The sequence below is a fragment of the Ambystoma mexicanum genome, chromosome 11, assembly GCF_040938575.1.
Source record: "Ambystoma mexicanum isolate Mex_15411 chromosome 11, UKY_AmexF1_1, whole genome shotgun sequence".
NCBI lineage: Eukaryota > Metazoa > Chordata > Amphibia > Caudata > Ambystomatidae > Ambystoma > Ambystoma mexicanum.
Genome location: NC_090934.1, coordinates 884,352,671 through 884,380,340, shown reverse-complemented (window position 1 = coordinate 884,380,340; position 27,670 = coordinate 884,352,671). Strand labels below are relative to the sequence as shown.

General features: G+C 48.4%; 1 protein-coding gene across 1 annotated transcript in view; it reads right to left on the bottom strand.

The window, feature by feature from the left end:
* Window positions 1–269: 269 nt before the first annotated feature.
* CTSD (cathepsin D) overlaps window positions 270–27,670 on the bottom strand; it is a 227,607-nt gene continuing 200,206 nt past the window's right edge. The window contains exons 8-9 of the mRNA XM_069623953.1: window positions 23,225–23,323; window positions 270–1,680 (exon numbers count right to left, since the gene is read on the bottom strand). Of these exons, the coding sequence (XP_069480054.1) occupies window positions 1,513–1,680; window positions 23,225–23,323 (267 nt within the window). The 3' untranslated portion in view covers window positions 270–1,512. The remainder of the gene's footprint in view (window positions 1,681–23,224; window positions 23,324–27,670) is intronic.

Below are 27,670 nucleotides of genomic sequence, written 5' to 3'. Positions count from 1 at the left end.
AATGCACTCCAAACGTTACTGGTTTGTTGCACACGTGGCAAAGGGGAAACCTACACATTTCGGTCTCTCCTAGTAAAGTGGCCTGGCGCTGCCAATGAAGCTTTGCTGTATAATCTTGGGGAGCCGGACTCCATTAATTGCAACACGCAAATACATTAGGACAAAAAGTACAGATCTAGACACCTTGGAAACACCTTTCTACTTTTACCTCTGGTTTCATACGCGGCCACCGCTGAGTCAGCGAATTAAAAGGAAACATTCACAGCAGATCGTGAAAGTTGCTTTATTTGCAATTTCATTATTATGAGCGCAGTAGCTGACGAGAAGGAACACAAGAAAATGTACAACCTGAATGTGCAATCTGGGGCTGGAGTAAGTGCCCCGAGGCTGATTAACCCAATTATAAACAGCAAGAGGCTTTCCTAAATCAGGCTAGTGTTGAGGGCTGGAATGGAGTAAATCACCCTATGCATGCCCGAGGTTGCCTCGGAAAGGCTGGGGCATAGAGGGCACCGTCTGAACAGGCTGCTGATGCCCCTTTCTCCTTTCCAGCCCTTCAGGGGTACACACTGTTGGGGAAACCTCCATCCCAGTTCTGAATGTACCAGAACGCATATGGCAGGGGTCTGCAAAGCTTTGGCTCTCCAAATGTTGTGGACTCGCATCAGTCCAGAATTGATCATGGAAATTGAAGTCCAAAACTTCCTTCAGTCCAGAATTGTCAATTGGGAGAGATCACGGAAATTGATGCCCAAAACGTTTGGATAGCCACAGGTTGCAGACCCATGGCCTATGGAAATGGAATCATCCGGTCTGGACACAAAGGAGCGACGATCAATGTAATGACGATACTTCGCTGCCACCTTTCACATAGGAAGATGGCGGCATTTTAGCAATATATTCCAACCTCGACACAGGTTGATAAAACCCCTATTTTTGAAGAGGTGGGATTTTTTCAATGTTATGCACAAAATCGCTTTTGCCTAAACAAAAAGGAGGACTTGTTCTTCACAACAAAAAACCTTACTAGGACAGCCTTGTACCGTTTAACCTGGAAAAGGGCCGAAGTGCTGGTGACCACTTACAATGCACAGGCATAACGTGATCACACTGGCACCACCCATACTGTGGGTGGAATGGTTGAACACCTAGTCCTTTGAGTCAGGAGTGGAAGACAACAAACCAATGATGTGTTGGAGGGAGGTTAATGGCAAAGGACATGGACAGCGAAGGCCATAGGTCCCTGGTAATTCACTAGTTTGTCAATTGTTCAGCCTCCTCATGCTCGGTTTCCTTTTTAGTGCAATTCACCAGATATTCTGAGTTCTCTGGGTTTACATGAGTTCTCTCTACGCACTAATCCTTGAGGAACACAACAAAATTCTAAACTCAATTTTTAGAAAACCAAATGGTAATCTCAAAGTGCAGACACCCGTATTTGTGTTAATTTTTAAAACCTATTTTGCGATTAGTTTGATTGCAATTCTGCCACATGCAAAGGTTGGCAGCAACTCATGAAGACCGAGCCTTGGCAAAGCCTACACGGTCATTCTCACGGTCGAAGACTGTGTAGTACTGGCCAATGAAGACGTCGCCCAGGATCCAGAGTGGCCCAGCGGGTGGGGGAATGTCCATACCCAGGAAGCCGCTTAGGCAGATTGTGTGACCAGCTTGCGACACCTGTAATAGAAAGAAAAGTAAACATACACATTTAATGAGAGCCAAGGGGTTAACTCGTAAACCTAGAGTTCCATTATAGGTTTACGCCTGATGCAGCAAAGTAATCCATTGATATTTCACAATATCTAGTTCAAAGGAAACACAACCTAAACAGACATTTGTCAGTGGAGAGGCCTGCCTCGTACCATCGTTCTGGGGGGTTCCCCAATACCAGTTTATTTCTCAAATGGCCATTTACTGTTCAGGAATTCACTGAATGGTAGGAGGGTTAATATAGGTCAGACAGTGGGAGAGTTGAAATGGAAATAGCCTTGCTCTTAATGCTGTGCATCATGTTCTGAATATTAAGGGATACTTGCCTGTGTTAATCTAGGGGAGGGTGGGTTCACGCTGCTGGGAGTCAGGAGAACGCATGCGTGAGGGTTAGAGGGGGCAGAGCAGAGCTTTAAGTGGGCTGGGGCTAGCTGGGACAGAGAAGACAGGGCATTTGGGGTGGATGGAGAAGACTGGGGGGAGGGAGGCGAGACCGAGCAGGGAGCGGGAGGGAGGTGAGACCGAGCAGGGAGCGGGAGGGAGGCGAGACCGAGCAGGGAGCGGGAGGGAGGCGAGACCGAGCAGGGAGCGGGAGGGAGGCGAGACCGAGCAGGGAGCGGGAGGGAGGCGAGACCGAGCAGGGAGCGGGAGGGAGGCGAGACCGAGCAGGGAGCGGGAGGGAGGCGAGACAGAGCAGGGAGCGGATAGAGAGGGACAGACAAGAGCTGGAGACCTGGCTAGACAGATCGGGAGAGTTAGCAGTGAGACAGGGACACAGAGCGGGAAGGACAGATTGAGAGGGGGACAGAAAGAGGGGAGTATTAATATAAGAGAAGCTTGCACAGTTATGCAATACCTCTTACCTGACTCTACTTGTTCAAAGTATAAAAAGCAATGTGCATTACGGCTCGCGTGCCTGTTGGCTATGGGCAAAAGTAGTTTAAGGTACTCACCATAGTGACTTCTGTACTGGTAGTCTGTGTCCCCCGCTTCCCCAAGTGTAATGTGCCCACACGACAGTTGAGCCAGAACATTTTTAGCGGCAGGTGGAAAACATCTGACGAGCTCAGGGAGGCCTTCCCAAACCCGCTAGCAGAGTGGGGATGCTGGGGGTTGGAGGATGGGAGGGTGATCCAAATGGAGGAAGGACTACCAGTGCACAAGTCACTACAGTAAGTAACTGGTTTCACGTATCCCCTTCCTCTAAATTCCGTACTAGGATAGATTATCAAAGAATTCCTTAGAAAACAGGGATGCAGCCAGAAAACCCAGCATCAAATAAACCGGTTCGTCAGCATAGCCAAACCAAATTGTGCATTGGCTCTTGAACTCATGCCCGCTGCATGTGCTTGTAGGATACGTATAGAGTAGCCCACGTCGCTGACCTGCAGTTACCTTTCAGAAGTATGTGGCTTTGAAATGCCACTGAAGTAGCCTTTACTGAGACTTTAAGATCATGAATGCTAGGTGGAGTAGTCGAAAAAATGCCTGCATTCAAGAAAGAAAAAACCAAGTGGACAATGAAAGCCTTTGGTGCTGCACCATTACCACAAGTGGCACCCCAAAGTTGTATTTGTATGTTAATGTTTATTTCTAAAGCGCCTATACACAAGGCAAGTGTTTCAAATTGCTCAAGGAGGGAGGGAACAAGGGGAAAAAAAAACAGTCATTCAGAGCCCTCGACATTCTGAACGATAAAAGTCTGCCCAGGCAGAGTAAGTGCATAGAATACAGTCAACAGTGTAGATAACGGCAAATTTGTCCGACGACGACGATTCTGCAGTTTTTCCAAGAGCATAGAGAAGCCACCATGCATGGAGGGAGACAGGGAAGAAAAGATAGGCGATCTGCAAGGCATGGTACATTCAGATCGTGCAAGTGCACAGACTGTACAGGAGAGGGGGGGATTGGGAGATGAGGGCTAGTGCAGTGAGGTAGAGGGCGTGGGGGGGTTACGGGGGTGGAATCCAAGTGTGCCCAATTATTCAGGAAACTGGTAGTGCTGAGAGATGCCATTCTCATGGGTCGATGACCAAGTGCAGTAGCAATGAGGAAAGTGAAGGCCCTGTGGCAAGTGCAAGAGGACTGGTGAGGGTGCCAGGGACCTGTGCGAGTCAGCATGCTGTGTGGAAAAGGGCAGGAGAGAGGGATAGAGCGGAGAGAGGTTAGCAGGGTAGAGGGAGAGAGAAGGAAGGTGAGAAGGGGAATATATTAAGGGGTTTCCAGAACTTAAGGAGATCAGACTCAAGACTGGGGGTAGCAGGGAGGCTATTCCAGAGAGCGGCCCCTGCTGAGGAGAAGGATCTCCCTCCAAATCTCTGCTTAGAGAACTGGCTCACTCGCAGAAGGTTGGAGGTAGATGAGCAGAGGGCTCAGGAGGGACAGTATTAGGCATTGATGAAGATAGGTGGGTCCCAGACTCCAGAAAACCTTGTGGACAATGCAGATGGTCTTGAACTTGTTCCTTAAAGCCACAGGGAGTCAGTGGAGGGATTTCAGCGCTGTGGAGATGTGGTCCCTGGTTTTGAGGCCAATGATCAGTCTTGCGGTTCTGTTCTGGATGAGTCGCAGAGGGTGCAAAGCAGAGGCAGGGAGGTTGAGAAAGATGCTGTTGCAGTAGTCCAGCCCCGAGAACCAGGGCTCTGGGGACAGTAAGCCTCTGGTGGAAGATGAAGAAAGGAAGACTACCTCTGAGGAGGTGTGGCTGGTAGTTGGACATTTTAGGGATGTCAGAAATGTGAGTGGTCAGAAATGTGAGTGGAGAAGAAGATAGTGGAGTCGAAGATGACCAAGGTTTTTTGCCCCGCATGTCGGTGTGGGCGCAGGGCCAAGGGAGGCCGGCCAAAGTGAGTGGGAAAGCGGGATCAGGAGTCCCAATGCGTACAATCTCAGTCTTCCTGGCGTTGAGGCACATGACATTTGCAGCACACCATAACTGAATAGCGGACAGTCTGATATGAGCGAGGTAGAGAAGGTGGCTGAAGGTAGACTCAAAAAGAGTTGCGTGTCATCCGTATGAGACTGGAAGCTGGCGGTGAAACTGGCAATCACACATGCCAGGGTAGCTATGTAGACATTGAAGAACCAGGGGTAGGTTAGAACCCTGGGGGACGCCGCAGGTTGAAAGAGTGATAGTAGAGAGAAGGACCTAAATTCCACCTGGGATAGGCGGTCCGAAAGTAAGGAGGTTACCATGCTAGAGCTGGACCTGCGATTCCCAGGGTGTCCTGGAGAAGTGTGATCAGGATATTGTGGTTTACTGTGTCAAAGGCGGAGGAGCGGTCAAGAAGAATGAAGACATAGGGAGTGGAGTGTTAGTGTCGAGATTTGAGAGAAGGTCTTCCCGGGTGTTTAGAAGAGCAGTTTCCGTGCCTCTGGATGCTCTAAAGCCAGACTGATGGTTTATATATATTTTTTTTTAATTTCTTTTTATTTTCAATTAACAACGTAAAAACATACAACATACAAACATACGAACATTCAACTGGCATTTTGGCTTTTTCGGCGGATTCTGCCGTGGGGTCATCGTCTTAGAGTGTCCAACAGCTTATCTGCCCAGTCTGTGGCTGCTTCCGCTAGCTGCCTCCGTGTCCATACAACGGTGTCTATTCTTCCATTCCTTGTGTCTCCCTGTCCTGGGCGCTCTGGTATCCCCCAGCCTCCTCCGGATTCTCCTCGTCGGTTTCCTCTTCTTCTCGTCCAAATAGATTCTGCACTAGGGAATTCCATGCCGCTATTTTCCCAGCCGTTTACCCCTCCCCTCTTTGCACTGCTCTGATCCACACCGCAGTCTCCGCTAGTGTCCACTTTCGGAGGTCTGCCCACCATGCTTCTATGGTCGGGCCTCCTCTAGATTTCCAGGACATGGCTATCCTTCTTTTAGCTAGTATGCAGATCAGGTCTTTCATTTTTGCTAGGTGCACCCTGTCTCTGCCTCCTCGAGGGAAGAGGCCCAGTAGGTACCATTTGGGGTGCTCCATCTGTATCTGGAGGCCACTTTTCGCTATTTTGGTCCTGATGCCTTCCCAAAACGTCTGTATCACCGGGCATTCCCAAAACATGTGCACCATGTCTGCCTCCTCGGTCGAGCACCGTGGGCACCCGCTGGGGTCACCTCCGCGTATCACTTTCATCCTCTTAGGTGTGAGGTACGCCCTGTGTGTCACGTACAACTGGGCCGGTTTGAACCTTGCGTTCCTGGACACTGTTTTGGGGTATCTCAGCACCCTGTTCCATTCATGGTCGCTGAGCGGCCTTTGGAGTTCTTCTTCCCAACTTTGTTTTATGTGTAGTTTTTGGTCTGTGTGGGGTCTCAGCATCTGCTCGTACAGTCTGGAGGTCGTGTGTGTCCCCTCTGAAATGTCGTACCACATGTCTAATGCTCCTGCCGGTTCTTCTTGGTCTTCCCATTCTGGCCATCTATCCTTGATTCTGAGGATCAGTCTATTATACAGGATGAATTGGCCCTCGTGTATTTTGTATTCTTCCCTCATCTCCTGGAAGTCTGCCCATCTCCCCTCTCTTCTCATGTCTCCGATTTGCGCTACCCCCTTGGCCTCCCATTGTGTTCGGAACGCTGCCAACAAGCTCATGTCTGTGCCCACCAGGCCCGCCAGGGGTATTTGCGCTGAGTAGGGGTCCTTCGTCCCTTGCAGCTTCCATGCTCTCCACCACAATCTCACTGCGAGATTTAGCATGTACGGTAAAGTCCTGAGCAGGGGTTTGTCCAGCCACAGTATTTCCCTCAGGTAATGTGTTTTCAGTGCGGGCTGGAAGTTGGTTTTGTCCATTGTTTCATCCTCCCCTAACCATTTGACCACAAATTGTAACTGTCCAGCCAGATAATACTTTTCAAAGTCCGGCAAACGAATGCCTCCTCCCTCATAGTCTCTCTGTAGAGTGCTCATTGCAACCCTGTTTCTCCCCCCTGCCCATAGGTAGTTTCTTGCTATTGTGTTTAGGTTCGTGAAGAATGTCCTGGGAATGTTATATGGGATGTTGGTGAAAAAGTACAACAGGCGTGGGAGTACTACCATTTTCAGGAGGGCGGCCCTACCTGTCATCCCCAGTGGTAGTGTTCTCCAGAAGGCCATGCATTTTCGTGTTGTGTCCAGGGCTGCTTGCGTGTTGTGTCGGTGAGTGTCTGCAATGTCATGATGGACCTCTATCCCCAAATATTTGAAGGACTGTGGCGCCCATGTAAGGCCCACTTCTGGGAGTCCCTCCGGGGGCGCCCGTCTCAGATCTGCCAGGGGGAAGATCAGGGACTTCTCTTTATTTATTGCTATGCCTGAGAGTCTGGTGTATGCTCCTATTGCTTCCAAGAGGCAGGGCAGGTTAATGCGGGGGTTTTCTACAAACAATAACATGTCGTCCGCGTACAGCGAGACTTGATGGAGCACCCAGTCCACCTCAATCCCTGTGTCTCCATATTCTGCTCTAAGGAAGACCGCCAGTGGCTCCAGGGCCAGGATATATAACATTGGCGATAGTGGGCATCCTTGTTTCGTTCCTCTATAGATCCTCCATTCCTTTGAAATATATCTCCCTGTCTTAACCCTGGCTCTGGGCTCACTATACAGTAGTTTGATCCACCTGAGGAACCCTTCGCCAATGCCGAAGTGGGCGAGGACCCCCACCATCCACCCCCAATTCACCGAATGAATGCTTTGACAGCATCAAGAGACACTATCGCACGTTCTCCCCGTCCCTGGTTCGTTCTATCTATCACGTGGTGTAGTCTACGGAGGTTCCATGATGTGTTCCGCCCAGGAACGTACCCCGTTTGATCAGGGTGTATCAATGTGGGGATCACCTGCTTCAGACGGTTGGCTAGAGCCGGCGTTAGTATCTTAACGTCCTGGTTTATAAGGGAAATTGGCCTGTATGCCGTGCACCTTATGGGCAGCTTCCCTGGCTTAAGGATCGGGACGATGATTGTCTCCGACATACTAGCGGGTAATCGTGCACTTTCGTATGCATCTAGATATGTCTCCAGTAACCTTGGGGTGATAGTGTCTTTGAACTTTTTATAGAACTCTCCTGGGAGTCCGTCCGGGCCCGGGGACTTGCCTGTAGGAAGCTCTGCTATTATTCCCGCTATCTCTTCCTCTGTGAGTGGGGCATCAAGCATTTGGGCCGGCTCTTCTGTTAACTTTGGCAACCTTATTTCTGCCAATGCATCGGTTATGTCCTCAGGGTCTACTTCCGGGTTGGGGGCATATAGTTCCTCGTAGAACTCCGCGAATAACTGATTGATGTGCACTTGGCCCCTCACCTCCTCCCCTGTCTCGTCTTCTATCACCGTTATGGGTTCCCTCTTATTTTCTTGCCTAGTGAGCCAGGCCAGGAGCCTACTGGGTTTGTCCCCTTCTGCATGTAACCTTTGTAAATACCTCCCATAATTCAACCGTCCCAGCTTCTCCCAGAGTCCTATGCACCCCATTCTCAGCTCCATCAGTTCCTCTGACTCCTCCCCCACTGCCTGCGCCCTCAGTTCCTCTATTTCTATCCGCTTTTCTAGGTCGTTGAGTTCTGCTATGGCCGCTCCCTTTAATCCGCCCATTTTACCGATCGCTGCCCCCCTTAATACCACCTTGAACGCATCCCAAAGCGTGGCATTACACTCCACACTCCCTGTGTTGTGTTCAAAGTAATCATCTATTGCCCCCTGTAGGTGTTCTTGGAATTCGCCCTCGTCCAGAGCTTCTGCCCGGAGTCGCCACGTAGGTATCGGGGCTCTCCCTTGTGTGTGTGCCCATGATGTCAGTATTGGAGCGTGGTCTGAGAGCGTTCGGGCTTTAATGCTAATACCTGTGAATTCGTGTAGTGATTCAGTGCCCGTGAGTATGTAATCTATCCGTGTAAATGTTCCGTGGGGTGCACTGTAGTGTGTGTACCCTCTCCTTGTCCCGTGTACCTGTCTCCAGACGTCCGCCAGCTTCAGGTGATCTAGTGCCCTCTGTAGTTCCTTGGCTGGTGGTGCTGGCCTTCTGAGCTTGTCATCCGATCGATCCAGGAGCGGGTTCAGGGCGCAGTTGAAATCCCCGGCCCAGATGAACATTGTGTCTCTGTACTGGGCTAATTTGGGTGTTAGTTTTCTGAGGTACTCTCTCGTGTCGTGATTTGGAGCATAAGTGTTCACTAGGCACACTTCCCTATTCTCCAACATGCCATGCACTATCACCGTTCTTCCTTCTTGGTCGATCTCCTTTTTAATGAGTTGGAATGGTACTCCCGGGGCGATCCAAATCATTGCCCCTCTTGCATAGTTGGAATATGTAGCACTAAACACCTGCCCTCCCCATTTTTTGTCGATCTTGGACTGCTTTTCTCTTGTCAGGTGCGTTTCTTGGAGCATTGCTATCTTGACCTTCATTTTATTCAGCCAGGCATAAACTCGCAGCCTCTTGACATACGCGTTAAGGCCTCTCACGTTCCATGTCGCTATCGTTAGCTCATCCCGGCTCATGGGTGTTTGCAGTCCTGGCCTCGTCGTCCCATGGCCCTATTTGTTTGTCCATTTCCCTGCTTCCATGTTCACTGCTGTTGACCGGGGTCGCCCGCGTGGGGCTCAGTCTCTTCTCCTCTTGTAGGCCCCGTCTCCTGGGTCCCTGTTGTGATTCGCTCCAGTCACGGTGTGCTGGCGTCTCCCCATCATAGTCTTTAGACATTCCTTCAACGCCAATGCCTTCTTCCGATTCTTCCTGTCTATCGATAACCTGAACTGTAACTAAACAACAACAACAAACGCCCAGCCACCCTCCCCCTGCTCGGGCCTCGCCGCTTCTCCTGCCTTGCTCCTCTGGGTGAGGCCGGCTTGCTGCAGTGTGATGCCTTAAAACTGGCATCTGAACTCTCGGTCGCACTTCTTGGGGGTGCGTCGTACTAGGCTAGTGCGGTTTGTTAGGGTTGGTTGCTCCCTTCATATTTATCGTCCTGTTCCTAACTTCTCGTCCGTTTGATACTCTGCACCCTTGATTCTAATTATCTGCGGATTTCACGCCCGGGCTGGGCTCTGCCTCTGTTAGCGTTTCGCTGCTCCAGTTGGGGGATTCCTTGGGTATCCATCCACGCATTTGCCTCTTCCGTGGACTCGAAGAAGTGTGTCTTCCCCTTGTGTATCGCCTTCAATTTGGCCGGAAACAGGAGCATGTATCGTATCTCTGCTTTTCTGAGGCGTTCCTTTGTGGGGCCGAACTGTGCCCTTTGTTTTTGGACTGTCATTGTGTAGTCCGGATATATGGCAATCTTGGATGAATTCCTGATAATCTCTCCTCCCCCCCTCGAGAACTCCAGTATCTTTTCTCTATCCTTAAAGTTCATGATTTTAGCGATCATGGCTCTGGGAGGGGCCCCCGGCTGGGGTCTTCGCATCAGTGCTCTGTGTGCCCGTTCCACCACAAAGCCTTGGGACAGGGTTCCAGCTCCGACCTCCTGTAGGAGCATATTTTCGATATATTCCGTGGGGTCGTTCCCTTCCTCCCCTTCCGGAACCCTGATTATGCGGATATTATTTCTCCTTGCCCTCCCTTCTGCGTCTTCTGCTCTCCTTTCCAAGATCTTGACTCTCTGGAGCACCTCCGTCAACTGGGTCCTCGTGGTGGCGGAGTCCGCTGTGTTCTGCTGTACCTGCTGCTCCGCTGTTGTCACTCTGTCCGCCAGGTTTCTTGCGTCCTGGCAAAGGAGGCCTACGTCCACCATGACTGTGTCCAATTTTTGTTCCAGAGATGCCTTCAGGGCCCCTATGGCCGTGTCCATTTTCTTCTCGAGCGTCGCCTGTAGGGTGGCGATTGCCTCTAGGATTTGCCCCTCTTTACCTGGTGGGTGTGGGGTGTTGGCCTCCGCCAATGCTGTCTCCGATGAATTCGGCTGCCTATTGTCTGGTGCTTTGGCAAAGTGATCCATGCTAACTTGTTTCGTTTTCCCCTCCACCTTCTTGGTGGGCATACTCGCCGTGCGGGCCTCGGGTACTGCACTGCAATGCTTCTTGTCCGCTATCTGTGGCTTGTACACCTAGTCCGTGTGGGGTCCGGTTCTAGTTGGATGGGGACTGTCCGTTGTGCTATTCTCCTCCCGCCAGCGGTTCCCTGTGTCGTCGGGTGTTTCCACACGCCTCCCCGGGTGCCGTGCGGGCCTCCTAACCTGCCAGCCGTTGGATCTCTCCGGTGCCCTGAGTTGGTCCGGCGGAGAGCCGTCTCGCCCCTCTGCTCTCCCTCGGGTCCCCTGTTCTCGTGCTAGCGAGGCCGGCAGGGGCTGGAGGTGACGCTGTCCTCGGCACGGATCTCCCTCGGCTTGCGGAGCTTGCTGCGTTCCCTCGGCGCCGCCTTCTCGCGGCCGCGACCGCGCCCTGTCACCGCTGTTCTCCTCTCGCCAGGCGCTCGCTATTGTCGTTCCGCTGCCCGGGGAGCGTATCCTGCTCCGCCGTGGCCTCTCTTCCTTCCTTCCCGGGTTCGCAGCGCCAAACTACAGCCTTTCGTAGCCTCCCGCTCTGGGTCTCTGGGCCGTTGGCCGTGTGTTAGGGGGCCGCCATCTTGCTTTCGATGCTCCGCGTGTTTGCTGCCGTTTTTCGCCTCGTTCCCCAGTCCGGTTCTTCTCAGGGCTTGGATCGGGTGGTCGGTGGATCTTCCTACACCCGTCGGTAAACTTTCCAGCCGAGTAAGTTAGTTTTAAAGGCGGATTAAATCAGGATCGTACGGGAGCTTCCCTTTCGTGCTCCTCACCGCATGGCCGCCTAGCCACGCCCCCCACTGATGGTTTATATTTATGTACATGCTTCTAATCAAGAAGAGATCAAATTCACATAGTACCTTCCGTTTGACTAGGTCTGAAAGGTTATGATGATCTGCACATATCATTGGAACAAGAAGGTTTGCAGCAATTTCCTGAACCTTCGATAATTCACTTATTGCCGTAATGCCATGGGCAGCTTGTTTAAATCTTGTGCCGCCTTGACGGGGAAAGATCACTCGCCCGAGTACTCTATTTGCACGGGGAATATTCAAAGTGCCTCTGTCTGCTGATATTAGGCATCTTTGAGGTGCATAGAGGGAAAATTATTTCTTGAAATAGCTTGGGGCCTCTCCATGTATGCATCTATGGATTATCGTCATGGCCTTGAATTTTACTCTTTCCTCCACTCTTAGCCAGTGTAAGGCTCTTCTCCCTGTTACATGTTCTCTATTTTTAATGCCAGTGATGTAAATCGCCTTTTAGTTAAAAAATTAGGTGAGTGTCATTGGTGTAATTTCTGAAAAACACTCTGATGTGTTCTAAAAGCTTGCAGAGATTTCTCATGTATAGATTAAACAGTAAAGGGGACAAGCTTGCTCCCCGAGGGACTCCATATAAGATGGGGGCGGCCTTGGAGAATTTGTCACCCCAATGTACTCTAGCACTCCGGTCTTTCAAGAAAGATGACAACCAAGCCACGGCCCTAGGAGAGCAGCCCGCTATTTTAGCTAGTGCTTCCTGAAGGAGCTGGTGGTCCACCAGGTCAAAAACGGCGCCGAGATCTAGTAGCATGAGGATACCTGTTTTACCTTTATCTATCAAGTCTAGCATCTGGATCTGAAGATCTAGCATAGTAGATTCGGTGCTATGGGAGGCACGGAAACCTGATTGCTGTTTGTGCAGTAGCTTCAGATCTTCCACATGCTTTTGCAGTTGATTTGCTGCTACCTTTTTCGAAAAAAATCTTTGCAAGTTTATCTAGAATTTTCAAAATTAAATTCGAGTTTGGATTCCTTGGGATCTAGCCCTGTTTTTTTGACTAATGGGGTGATTGTTACCTCCTTCATTTTCTTAGGCACCACACCTTCCCTAAAAGATGCGTTGACCATCTTTGTCAAGACTGGGAATAAGAGTCATTTGTGCTCCAAGATTATTTTGGTGGGCAGAATGTTCTCTGCACATGAAGCAGGTTTCATTTTGGCCATGACCTTACTTAAATCATCCTCGGCTGTAAGCGAGAAACTGAAACTCTTTCTTCCAGGTTTATGATTTCAGCTGGAGTAGCTGGTGACTCTCCATCAGTTCTGGCTGAAATAATATTATTGCAAGCTTTTTTAATCTTGGCTGCCAAGGCTTCTTGCACACTATCACAGTCTTCCCTAGTGGGTATGTGTGGCAGTGAAAGTGTCCCAGGTTTTTCAATCCCCTTGAGTATTTCAAAGATTTTGCTGGATGTATTTGAAGCTGCCTCAATTTCTTTATTATAATAATAATTCTTTGCTTCCTTAACTCCTTTCCTGTATCTGTGATCTACACTTTTCCAGTTTTCTTTATTTACCTGGGTTGGGTTCTGACACCATAATCTTTCTTTGGCTCGCTTCTCTTCTTTAAGTTTGGTTAAATCCCCACTGTACAATATAAGGTGGTTATTTTTATTTTTCGCACTAGTTTGTTTCAATGGGGCATTCTCATCCACTAAAGCTTGCATAGGTTTATTGCATTTCTTCAGCATGCTCTCGCAGTCATCTTTTTCGAGGAAGGACTATGCACATTTTCTGCAAGCATGGTTTCAATATTTCAGGGCCTATGTTTTTAAAATTTCTACTCCACATCTTAATATGGGGATTTCAATTTGCATGGACGGAGTGTTAAGTGGCATTTCAAATGTAACTAAGTAGTGATCCAACCATATGCCTGGCTTCTTAATGACATACGATTTCAGGTTGTTAGTAAATAACCAGTCTAGCTGGTTCCCTTGGGGAGGTGTGGGTTCATTATTTAATACTGGAAAGCCCAAACTCTGCATGGAATTTTCCAGCATTACTGCCTCTTTATCCTCCATATTCCCTCTCCATCTATTCATATCTCCTAAAACAGTGGATGTATTGGTCAATATGAGCTTTGTTACGTGAGAGGTAACTTCATTCTCGAAGACCGAGACTAGGGAAGGTGGTCGATTTAAAACAATTATATTTAGACTATCATTGGGAGTGTGTATGAGTTAATTGAATTGCTTCACAACCTGTACATACAAAGTCAGCCTTGAATAACTTCAATGTATCTCTGGCTATGACCGCAACTCCTCCGCCTACACCTTTCTCTCTATTTTTGTTGTACATCATGTACCCTTACGGTACCGCATTTTCAGACACTGGACCCATGGGATCTTTCAGCCAAGTTTCTGTTATGCATAATAGATCCAAGTCTTTCTCCTTAATGAGGTCATGCAGATTGAGTGCATGTTTATTTAAAGACTGCCTATTTAGCAGCCCCACTTTCAACCTTGCTATATTATCTATATGATCAGTTCTCCTCTCACTTCCTTCCCCCACTACCTGTCTAGAGGAGCTATTCATCCCCATTAGGTTCATCCTACCAGCAGGGGTTCCTGTTGTGGCTCTTAAGCAAATGGTGGTTATTACGTATGTCTATGGAGGTTTAACGGTCGTAATCTGCCACACCGGCTTCCCCCTGTTTTTAACACTTCCAAACTTTTGAACTGAAAGATCAAAGAGAAGGGACTGGAGTAAGAATTGTACTTACGTCTCGGACACCCTGTGCATCTCCTTGCACAGACTGAAACAGACTGTGCCTGCCCGTACGCGCCAGCACCGAATTTGAGGGGAAGTAGGGCTTGAGGACTCCAATCCTTCTGAGGATTGTATTTCTTTAGTAAAGGGGGATGTGTGGTTCTGCGCGCATCTCATTAAATACAGATTCTTTAGGCAATTCAAACACTTAGTCTCAAATGTATTTCAAATCTAGCCTCTCTCTCACTTTTAGCAAGTCTAAGCAACTTGATTCTGAACTTCTAGTTACTGAACAAACAATTTAAATACAGGCTAAAATAAGTTGACAAAACAGATAAAATGCAAATTTAAAATTCAATGATCTGACTAGCTGGTTGTGGAGGCCACCAGCAGATTCAGTGTGGAGGGTGTGCTGAGAGAGAGCCAGCTTCTCCAGGAGTTTGCCCAAAAAAGGGGTGATAGAGATGGGGCAGTAGTTTGCCGGAATGGACAGGTGGGCAGAGAGTTTAAGCATTGGGTGTACATGGGTGTGCTTAAGACGTTGGGAAAACTCCAGTGGCAAGTGAGAGATTGCAGAGATCAGCCAAGGCTGGGGCGAGAGTGTCAATGTTGTCCTTAATGGTTTTGGATGGGGCAGGGGTCCACCTGTTTGGATGAGGCCTTCATAGACCGGACTTGTCTGGCAACCTCATCGGGTGTGGAAGGAGGCGGCAGGCCAGTTTGTCAGAGGATACATCTGACACATTTAATTTCCACTCAGCTACCCTACACTTGTGTTTAAGGGCAGCCAGATCAGCTGTACCAAGAATTGCACTTTGTGCGGTTTCAGTCAAACCCTCATAACAGGGGCAGGAGTGTCAAGGGTGTTGGAGATAGAGAGATTGAAGTAAGAGAGGGCTGTGTCAGGGTGGGAGTCAGCTGCAGGAGGAAGCGGAGAGTAGGTGGAGGCAAAGGCTGCCGCTGTCACTCTTTACATAGGTCTGGTGGCTTTGAATCAGAGTGGTCGCGCCGGGTGTGCCGATGCAAGAGGAGAGCTTCAGGTGTGAGGAGAGAAGAAAGTGGTCCCTCCAAGAAAGAGTTAGTGAGAGAGGGATGTCAGTAGCAATGAGAGCATCCAAAATGTGGCCCGCTGTGTGCGTGGAGCCAGAGGATAAGATGCAGAGGGAGAGGGAATCACAAAGGTTGCAGAACGGTCCCGAGGAGTCAGGAGAGTCCAGATGGATGTTGAGGCTGTCCAACAGGAGGTGAGGAGAGTAGAGAGGAGGCCCGGTCAGACCATTCTGAGAGGAAGAGAGTGGATTGTGGCTGATAGAAGGTAGCCATAAGGAGAGAAGATGTATAGGGGAGGGCCTGCAGATTAGGCATTCGAAAGATGAATAGGCCTGAGTGGGGATGATGGACACGGGTATCCATTCTGGGAAGATCAATGCTACTCCCCCTCCTGACCCCTTGGGCCCTCTCTGAATAATTGCACTAATGACAAACTGAGCGAGAACTCTAGCAGGCTTATCATTTGGGCTTGGGAATTGGTTGGCTAGACTTCGATCTGTCCACAACTTCAATGTTGCCAATTTGGTGCAGAGGATCAGTGGGTGGCCTGTGGCGAGTCGGAAGGAGTCTGACACATTGCGGACATTTGTTATCTTTTAATGAAATTATAAAGAAAAGGCCTCTTCTCCCTATCATTTTAGGGATTGCCCAGCCTAACTAAAGAAACTAAAAAGGTTTTTGTCTGTCGCCGGGAAGTCTAAAGTAAATGTCCTTAATCCAAACCAAATTGTATCTGACCCTACCACAAATAGGAATAACTAAAGCAGGCCAAAACAATGGGCCTCATTACAGGTCGGGCGGTCCGGAATTAACAGTGGCGGTAAACCCGCCGCCACTGTTAATTCCGGACCGTCCAATCCAGAGTCCTGCAGGCGGGAGGTGATCTTCACGAGATGGTGCCGGTGTTTCCACTTCCCCACTGAGTCCTATCAGACTCAATGGGAATGGGGGATTTACCGAATTCTGCCTCCGGAATTCCAGGGACGCCAGGGCTGTAATGCCCTAGTAATTCCGGGAATCACAGAGGCGGAATGGTAATACGAGTCCGGCCGTAACCAGGCGGATTTACCGCCGGACTCGTAATGAGGCCCAATGTCTCTAGTCTTCTGGTCGGTTTCCTTTTTGCCTTCTCTCTTGCAGCTTTCTCTCAAGGTTTATCTTGGTCCAGATATATCCTTCGTATACAAATGTCTTTTGCAATATCTTTCTTATACTGACCTCTGACAATTTCTTGTGTTTTTTGTCAGGAGCTCTTGAAGCTCCTCCCAACTGTTCTTGGTTTCTTGACAAGATTATACTTAAAACAGTTTTCCTTGAGATATTCTCTCCCACTCTTCAGATTTATTTTATGTCTTGCACGTTGAGGTCTGTTATTGTGATGAATTCCACCACCCACACAGTGGGTGTGGGCTTGCATGTGTTTTTTTAAATTTGAAATTAAATTGAATGATGGTAGATCAACCTCCGGAAAATGTGTGAGGCTTCTCCGCACAAATGTTCCTATACTCACTGCATGACATACACATCGACCCGTGAACTCTGGGTGAAAACAGCCTACAGGCGCAGTCCCCCCCCTGTCATATTTAGTTGGGATATGACAGCCAGGAGTACACCAGGTCATCTCAGAAGGGGGAGGGCCAACCTTCCCCATGCAATGGCCAGCCTAATTAGCTAACAAAGGCTCCATGGACCTGCCCTGTCCTTTTGTTGACCCTAGTTTGCATACTAATCAGAGTTTAATTCAAACAGGCCCACAAGGGGCTTGGCTGCAGAGGCTAACAAAGGAGGCATGAAACCCCCCACACTCCTCCAACACCTTTTCATATGCACTGTGTCAACCTGATGCCAGCTTCAGCCTTCAGTATCGATTGATAGGGAAATGTCATGTGTGGGACTGCGCGTTTACAGTAGTCATCCCCGCAGAAGGTAGGAGTATGTGGTTTGACGGAGACAGAAAGTCTCATCTGGCCGCAGCTTCAAGGGAGACCTGCCACTTTCAGGAAACACAGAGCTCCATTCACCAGAGAGATCCGTTGATCCAAAACAGACAGGAAGATGGGTGGGTTTTAGCATTACATGTTTTCACCCCTTTACCTTTTCTGTTTCAAAGCACTCTGGTTATGACCTACATACAGGAGAATGATGGTGGGGACCCAGGATTGGTTAACTAAGGTAGGCCTAGCCTACACCAATCACTGTGGCCCAGTTGGCTTTAAAAGAGTGCTGAGCCCCTCATTTGGCAGATGTGAAGGCTTGACCAGAAGGAAGAACTCTGCATTGGACCGGTCTGAAGGTACAGTTTGCCTTACATCTTCCGCCAGCGAAGGAAGACCAGAACTTCCGATAGGGAAGCAAGATCCCTCCCCTAAACATCTCCCAGGGAACAGTGAGAAGATACCGAATCCAGAGGACCCTCTAACAGCTCCAGAACCGGTTCCCAGCCAGCTCACAGCGTGTCTTGCTAGGCTCTGCAGCAAGCTTCCTGTGTGGGAAGTGCCAGAGAGTCTCTGAACCAAACCAGGGACAAAGCAACTACATGCAACACTCTCCTCAGCTTTGGGCCATCGGCCTAAGGACATAAGCCCAGTGAAGATGTTAGGAGGAGTGCATCGACAAGCATCTACCGACATCCACCTTAAAGGACATTTGAGCCATTCGACCCCCAACCGACTGCACTGCTGACTTTTATGCCACAGTAGCTAATGTCTTCCTAGACGCCTCAACCAGTGCTTCAGAAACACTGACCAGCACGTAGACTATTCCTTACCCCGAGCTGTCAAGTAGGCCAGCCTGCATCCGTTCGTCCTGCTTCGCTAGCCCAACTGTCTGCCCCCCGACACCCACAGAGGTCTCCCATCGACTTGACCCCAGTCCAGCACCAACGATCATACAGCATGCACAAGGTACATTGTGGTTCTGTCCCCCAGGTCCTTCTCCAAAGACCCCCCGATGACATTTTATGACCCATTGCTCCCTTTGTGCTGAAACCAAGTTTCCTTGAACTATTGCGATTACTATACCGACTAACACCCTGTCAATATCCAGAGTGCACCCCTTTTCCTTCTTTGAAAACTGTCTGTCCTCTGCATTCCTACACAGGGTGGGTTGCATTTCATAGTGTGCTAGAACTGTCTGGTGTGATAATAATAAAGTAGATCTTTTATACAACCTTGACTGGACCATTCCTTTTATCATTGGGCAATAAAGGTATTTTCGCTATGTTGCAACTAACCAACGTCCCAAGACCTTGCGGAAATAAGCCTGCCGTTCCATCCGCGTTACCAAAATTGGACAAAGAGGTTTATCATTTGCTTGCGTTTCCAATCTGTTCAGATCCCTTCTGGTGTACTAGAGGTGTGGGGCCGATTGATGGTTTAGAAGCCGATATTCATGGCTGGACCAATGGTGCGCGAGAATTTGATTCGTTACAGTTGGGTCTTCATCTGAATTCGGGATACCCCTCTCCCGGGCTTTCTCTATGGGATTCCTTTTCTGATTATTTGGCTCACTTTGAATTTTTAACACCACTTTCTTAGGGGGTGCTCTGTCCATTCTTCAATTATTATTTGTGTTGGTCGTTTCCATCTTTTCCAGGGTATTTGTTTCCACTGTCTCTCAGTTTCACATTCAATCTTATTCCTCACGTTCTTTACTCTTTCGTCATATGTCCAGTGATGTTGAGTCACTGTTCGAATGTTGCCCTCATGGATGATGCGATAGGTGGATCCTGGCAGGTGGGAGCTTTCAGCGCTCCCGGCTGCACTTGTCTCTGCATTGTTGGACGGGCACCTTGCCCACCACGGTATTGCTGTGGTCACGCCACCACGATGGATGGTTCTTTTCCCTCAGTCCTCCCCATAGTTTCTCAGTTGTCTGGTTTGCCGGGCCTCTGTCGCTTCAGACTGCCACTCTCCGACATTCCAATTGCTGGGAGCTCACCAGCTTCTCTCAGTTCCACCTCCCCAAGGTGTAATTACATCAGGGGCTTCCCCCTTGCCCCATACGCTCTCATCTGTGATCCACTGGTCCAAACTTCCAAACAAATATTTCCTTAAAGAGATATTCCCTTTTACTGCAGATGGGGTGTTCGATTCAACATTGCCTGAAGCCAAATAGGAGAACACAGTATTCATTATAGAAGGAAGTCCCATATATGCAGATAAGGTGGTTGGCCTAGGAAGTTCCTCATTGGAATGATAGCCATTGTCCCCTAATGGGGAGTCACTCCCAATGAGGACCCACTTGCCCAGGGTCTTGCGGAACGGGCTTACTTCCCTAGCCTCAATGACCGAATCCAAGTTACCTACCCCACCAAAAGGCCCAATATATATATATACACACCACAAAAAGTTTCGAACTACCAAAAGTTCAAACTTTTTGTGGTGTTTTGTGGTATGTATATTAGGTCTTTTGGTGGGGTGGGTAAAAAAAAATAAAAAACAAAAGGCTGCTGGGGTGTCCCCTGCAACGCCCCGCTCACTATGCTATAGAGTGTAGTGAGCGGGCTTTGTGCGTGACGCCCCTGCAGCTGACCCAACCGAAAATAAAAAGGCTACGGGGGTGTCCTCTGCAACATCCCGCTCACTATACTATATAGTATAGTGAGCGGGGTGGCGGAGGACGCCCCTGCAGCTGACCCAACCGAAAATAAAAAGGCTACGGGGGTGTCCTCTGCAACATCCCGCTCACTATACTATATAGTATAGTGAGCGGGGTGGCGGAGGACACCCCTGCAGCTAACCTGCAAAAAAAAAAAAAAAAAAATTCAAAAATAAATTAAAAAAAGGCGCCGGTTCCAAATCACGCAAGTAAAAGGGAACCAGCATTGCAGGGACACAGCGCGTCGCAATGAAAATAAGTAGGTGTGTGTTGGGGTGTGGGCGGGGATGGGGGTGTGGGCAGGGGTTAGTGTTGGTATGGATTTGGGGTTGTTTTACCTCTGATGTCCGCATGAGAAATGTACGAACATTTATGTATAATGTACATTTATCATGCGGACATTTCAGCCGCAGTAAAACAAACCTAAATCGGCTCCCCCTTTGGTAGAAGGAACAAAACCCCCTCTATTTGTCACATTCCGCAGGTCTAAGTTACAAATGGAGGGGCCACCATTCTTGAATCATGCAGCCCTGTCATCGTAGCCACCCAATAGCACCAGCACTCCCTCCATCCTGCATGTGGCACCTCATCTCTCCACATACCAAGTGTTTCTGTAAGCAGCAGTACGTGATCCCTCCGAGTCAGGTGGTGGATGCTTGCCTTTGCTTCCACTCGGTCTCTCAAGCTCTTAGGCTGAAGCCGCAGACCACGTTTGTGAGCACCTGTAATCCCCTTCTAAAAATTGTGATTTCTTTCTCAGGTGACATCTTGCTGGGCTATTGGGAGTAGACACTGGAGGCGATTTCCCCCCCCCTCATCCCTACCACCTTTGGGTTGGCATCACAGAGTGCAAACATTCCCCTGGGACCCCCTCAGCCCACTTCCCAGCCCCATACATAAGACTTTACCATACTGTCCTGTGTTCTGAAGCAGGGAGTCTCAGGAAGATCATGACCATATATGGCATATAATGAATTCCAAGTTTACCAGGTAAAACAGCCTCATTGTGGAGACTCACTAGAATTCCAAATCTGGGGTGTCCATTTATTTGGGTTGTGCACGAGAACAGGCAATTGTTCCATGAAACTAAAATGTCTGCAACCATGTACAGCCTTTCTAAAAGATTACAAAACCAGACAGTGAGTATACATTAGGGGCACAACGGGGAATCCTGCTCAGGGAAACAGTACTGGGTGCCATTGGGGCACACTGACTAGAGTCTTGAGGACTCCCAGGGACACATGCTCATTTACATTGTCATGGAGGCCCTGGATAGGTATTCACTGGGGTAAAGAGGCTGTAGAACCTTGAGGAAAAAACATTTTTTTTTTTAAAAAAGACAGGACTTTGTGCTAATAATAGGTCACAGTTAAAGATTGTCATCCTAACAGGTTGCAGCACAGGCTCTTTGGGTCTTTCCATCCAGGCACTTGCCATTTGACCGGCTTGATACCCGAGGGCAGGGCACCCTGTACCTGGCATAGAGACTCCCTCCAACTGTGGTGATGCATACAGCCGTGTCATATGCAAGAAAAATAAATTAGGTACCTCCTGCAATAATGCCCACTTTGGGAGGAAGCCTGGATCACCCGCAACTTTGCTAGAACTCCTTCCACATCCTCAAACGATGCTGGGGGAAGGGAGAGAAAGAAGGCTTGTACAGGTATCTGTGCACCCTTCAGTCTTTCTACCATTCTAAGGTTGGAAATCCAAGACCGATGAAGCACTAACAGTTGCTCTTTGTCAGATTCACCAGCTCCTCAATAGAGAACTCTGGACCTTGGGAAGTCTCCCTTCTCATTCAGTAGGGCAGAGTTGAAGGAGATGGCATTGAATGTTATTTTTGCTCTCTGGTGTGGGTCCTCAGACAAACACCTGGAAACTCCCTGCTCAAACCCAGACAGGGCCAAGATCCTGCCCTCCCTAGCAGAAAACTACTCTCTGCAATACCTATGAGAGCATGCCCTTGACTGGTGCTTGTTCTGCTATTGCAGATCATAGCCCTTCTACGAGGATCCAGTATAACCTTGTTCATAACATGCCACAGCACAGTGGGATTGCTTAGCTCATCAAAGGCCCTTGTGGCAGTGCTTCTTGCGTTCCTCAGTACACTGTAGGATGGATAAGAACGAGTGAAGCCCCTGAGAGAACTGGACAAATTGGAACTAGCCAACAAGCAGGGCTCATCGCATAGAGACCAGAACATTCACTCTTGGGAGGCTCAGTATTGTGCTCATTATGAGCTCCCAGCAGAGCCTCTAGTGGACCCGGCTGGTGTACATGTAAGAAAAAACTCACCCATTCAGGGAACCCATCTGTTTGAAGTGTCGGGGGCACCGTAGAACTCATACCCGTCAAAGTCATCAAAGGAAGAGGGTGCCCTAATCCTGAAGCTCTTTTTGTACCTAGAGAGCATTCTTTTGGGAGCCCTGTAGCACGATCAGACCTAAGCGGTTTCAGCTTTAAACACAAGGGGCAGAGCTGTCTTTTTTTAAAGCCAAATGTTTGTGCATGAATCCAGTAAAACTAAGGCTTGCAGGCTGGTAGGACCCCACAAACAGTTAGAAAACCAAGTGGGTAAAACAAACACCTCTGGCCTCCAGTGTTGAGGAGAAGGACTGTGGAAGGGAAGCAGGCGAGTTGTAAAAGGAGGAAGCAGTGCATGTAATCGGACAGAAATGCACACTTGACTTCCTTTACATTTTAGATTAGTTTTTCTGCCTACCATAGAAAAATATTGCTTTTCAAAAACCATGGTGTTGAATTCCGAGTGGTCCGAATGAAGGGGTACAGGAAGTGCCAGTAATAGGACAGATTCCAGTATTGAAGCGGCACAGACAAGTGCTGCTCGTCGCAATGTACTGTTCCGGGGAGGGAGGAGAAGGTTGTGTGTCTATGTGCACGCATGTGTGAAGTTGTTCTTCCAATGCAGCGCTTCTGTGAGACAGTGCTGAACACTGATGCTCACACAATGTACACATGTCGGGTGACTTGCACTGCTGCCGTCCATCTTGTACCGCTGGGGTGTGCAAAATAAACATGCACAATTGCTGTATGTTTGTGAGGGCGAGGATTGTACTGCTGCCGACTACTACCAATTCTTTAACTGATGCATATGCGTTCTGTGAAAACCTGTGCTATTACCATCTGCATTTACCTGTTCTGTGTTTGAGGCAAACATTCCCCGAAGCAGACTGTGATTTAGCAGTTTTGTGGGCAAAGGAAGCAGGTACCATCCAGTTGTTAGTGTCTGGGAAGCTTCATCTCTTCCATACTGTTCCTCATTTCTTTATTGGGTGGCTCAACATTCAGAACGGTCACTCCATCCAGTTGTATTTCACCCAGACAATGTAAAATACACAAGTCTAGCATGGACTTACCTTCAGAACGTACTGCTCGCCAGTGATTGGGTAGGGCTTGCCTCCAATGGTGAAAGTGATGGTTGGTAGAGATGGTACCTTCTCACAAGGAATCATGTACTGTAAGTGACAACACAGAACACCATTAGCGAAGCTTTGCTAATTTAACTAGTCACACAAATTAGGAAAAGGTCATAATTGACAGACTGTCTTTCTCAAAGCAAACCAACCCGCAGCAAGTACAATGTTTCCATGATCAAACCCTGATAGAAAGCTTCCAAACAAAGCCTTGTAAGCAAGTGATCTATCAAAATAACACCAGGACTAATGGCCATCATAGGGAAACCTGAACACAGACCTATGCACAGTGAGCTATAAGACAACAAGAAACATCACAGGGGACCATCACTGCCTTCGAGGAGAAGAAATCCTTAAAGGGCTGTTAGGAATGGGAATTTTGCAGACCCACGGACAAGAAGGAGAGTCTCGATGGACACCAGGACTGAGAAAAACCAGAGGAAAGTGGTGGTAACCCAGACAAATAACACATTATTATCTTCTCGGATTGAAAACAGGGCAAACTAACAGCAGGATGACTTCTCCTTGGGCGGAACGCAGGATAAAACAAATAGCAGAAGAAGCAAACAGAATGGCAAAGGTTTCTACTTTCAGAACAATTTACTACAGAACTTACAAATGCCTCTGAAGAATGCAGGTTAGAATTGTGAATTCATGAAAAACATAATAGGCGTGTCAAATATCACTTCAGAGTAAGCATGTACATAGATACTGGTGTCTGAAAGTAAATGTCTTTAGCATACTGGTTCTTGCATCTTTACACCATATTATCTACAGAAGCGGCTCTAATATATGAAAAACACATTTGTACACACTAAACTGTAAAGTCTCTAGATTTTATGGAACATCATCGAACTCCAGGTCTGGGGCTTGCTGAATAGTGCCCAGACACCCCTCTGGCTTCCCACCTTATACCTTCCATACGTTCTTGTACTGGAGAATGCTTCCCCTCTTTTCTCATTACTTCCTGCTTTCTTACTTTGGACTCCTAGGACCTTCCTGAAGCTCCGGCATGAGATTGTAGCTCCTCCCGCACCCACTTCTGTGCCAGATTTAGTATCTGTGGGATCTACCTTACTGTCTGTCTCTCCTGCTTCCCTGCTGTTCTTCTCATTCTTTTAACAGTACTTCGGTTCCTCCTCTAAATCCTCCATTCCTTCCTCCTATCCCCTTCCCTGAGGCGACTTTTTTCCTCGCCTTATCTTTGCCAGTGATCTCACTATTCCCCTTTGTCTATAGGATAATCTCCTTTCTTTCAGTTGAGAAAGGCACCACTTCTCATTGTTCCGAGGCTTTCTCCTTTTCAGTTTTCCACCCCAAACACATGGGTTCCTCTCCTTTCCACCCACTGGGTACACTCCCTTCTCCAACATCTGCGGCTCTTGCCCCTCCCTAACATGTGGGATCTTTCACCTCCTCAGCATCTTATTATTCTTCAGACCAGCGGGATCTTTCCCCATGACGCCCCTTGCATTATGTGGACTGTGGAGATACCCGATTCCATTGGCCACCCCAAACCCTACAAGGAGGTTGGGCACGTCATCTCAAACCTACACACAATATTTGTTCATTCACTTTTATCTATAGGTCCTGAACAATTAGGTTTCCAGTGCATCCAGTGATTCTTGTTCAACGAAGAAAACAGGAAAAAAAAAACAGTCTGTATACTACTGGTAGCGGAAATCTGGATTCCAATAACGAAAAGGGCCAAACAGAGGACACCAAAGTGAACCCTTAGACTGGGGAAGTCAAACAAGTCATAGAAGAGGGCTATGTCGTGAGTCATAAGTGGTCACAGAAGTGCTACAGCTCTGCAGCATTCTTGTATGTTGAACGCCCTCTCAGCAACAGCTTTCAAAGTGAAAGGGACTGGTCGGAGTACTCAAGTTGTGGCTCCGACACTTGGGAGCATTAGGTTTCATCAATCAAGGGAGAGCACAGCAGGTTTGCATTGGGGACAACTCACTGCAGTGGAGGTTCCACTGCATGTTTGCAGCATTTTGTAGGAGGGAAAGCACCTCCAAATCCCCCTCTTTTCCCCCACGCTACCCTAAACTGCCATCTAAATTATAACCTTAACCGCAAGCCCCCCCATCCCCCAATGCAACAGAAAATGCAGTGAGAACAGGCAAGATGGGATAGGCAGGTATGCCATATTTGTGCACCGGTGGGCCTGTATTTACGGGCCTGAAAATGCATTCTCACTACTAAATGAATGCAGACAGTGAGTATTTCTTAAAGGTCCAGTTGTTGCGCTGTCCCTGCAACAAGCCCCTGACCCAGGTGATGGGGTATGACCAGGGAAATCCCTACATACTAATCCTGGAATCTGCATCACTGGGCAGGTGGTGGCACTTTGCCCCCCCCCCCCCCCCCGATAACTTCTTCACATGCCCAAAGGGTCAGGGAGGAGACATCACAACTCCCAAATGATGGTAGCAATTGTGATGAATCCTGCAGAGTCCTCACAAAGACCCTACCTGAAGTCTCCTCCCAGGTGGGCAGGGGAAGGCAGCCGCTTCCTGATCCTAAACCCCGAGGTGGTATTAGCTGGGAGGATAACCCCAAGGGAGTGGGAGGACGCAGTTGGGTGAAGCATCAGTATTCGTCTCCCTTGAAGGAAGACATTTCAATGATGGCAGAATCTGTTATGGCTTGGTGTCAAAGTAAAATTACTTGTTCTAAAAGGCATTCAACAGGGGAGTGGCAAAGCTTGTCCTAATCGGTCTTATTTATTTATTTTTTTTAGACACAAAGCTCCCCTTCATAAATATGTAAATATTTAAAATGATGGGGACTCCTGCGGTCCACAAGAAGAAATTAAATGTGAACGCCAAAACAAGTCTATTTCAGATTTTAATAGAACTAGTATTCATTTGATTTCAAAATCATCAATGACTCAATTTGAAGATCCTCCTGAAACCATGATTTTTTAAATTTTCACTTGCATTTATTTCAGCGTGCAAAGCCCTGCAGTATCTAAGCGCTAGTTACAGAAAGTGCAAGTTACATTTAGTGAAGAGCTGTAAAATGCATATCGGATAAGGACAAAATTGGTGTGCATGCAGAGTGGCAAAGCCTCACCCCATGGTGTGGGTGGCTACATCAGACATGCAGAAAGGCATAAGCAGAGACAGGTAGTTACAGACAAGTAGGCCCATGAGAAGCGCACAGGCTGCCAGATCACAGACGGTAGTTGTGAGTCCATAGTATTGCAGCAACAATTGATCTACACTTACATGGTTGGCAATAACCAATGTAACCGAATGGGGTTCAAGTAGGCAAAATCTAGGGATCATGTGTGTACAATTGGGTAAAGCCACGGCACAAGATATGGGGCTATATTTGGTGTGCATGTGGAGGTGGACATGGTGTATGCAGTGAAGTAAATGATAGGGAGTGACAAAAACAGCAAAACCTAAGCTGACAATTAATGCAAGGCCCCTACTTGCTGGCGTCTTCAGTTGTCGTGCAAGATCACGTCGGCAGGCAGAGGTGCAATCAGTCTATGGTAGAGCGTTGACAAGGAGTGTGGGCAAAGCCCTGAAGTAAGACAGTACACATAAGTACATATTGGTGTAGCAATTTCTGGTGTCCATAGGGGCTACAGCAGAAATGCTTAATCGTTACGAAGAGTCATTGTTTCGAAAAAGTTGCACGTCGAGAGGAAGAAGCTGGACATATGGGCATTTGCATCTATCCTAGGTTAAAAAAGGGAGACAGAAGAGTAGGGGGTACTGACATGCCTGGTGTTGCATGAACGACAACTCTGTGCCAGTGGTAACAGAATCCTTTAGTTGGCAGCTCTGCTATCCTCAATATTATGGCTATGGGGATGGATCGAAATGTAGGTGGGCCGATGAGGTGCATATGCATGGCCTGGACAGGGAAAGACGCATGGCCTTGAGAGTGGCCCTTATGAGGTGGCTGCTGTTGCCTGTCGGCTCCCGTGGTAAACCAAAAGAAGGTTCAGCCAGCCAAGAGTATGCAGGTGGAGGCAGACATCAAGAAAGGGAAAAGGTACGTGCAGCTGCCAATTTTAAATGGCCCAAGATAGTATGAGATTCAAGCCCAGCAGTGCTTACCTGCCATGGAGAGACTGCAGATGGAGCAGAGGCCGGATGAAGCCTGCATCCGATACCATGCAGCACTCCTGTGCCGTGGTTGCGATGGTGTGACCACAGTGCCAGACAGGGATTAATAATAGAAGTGAAGTTAATTCATAAAAAAATGTGGAAGGCAAATAAGCGGATTATGGCATTGGAAACTTCAGGTCCCACAATGACTGAAGTACTGGGATGAAGAAGAGGGATCTGGAGGCATTGGACTGCAAGGCGCAGTCTAATGATTTAAATGACCCACACCCGGGAAGGACTAAGGAGTATAAAG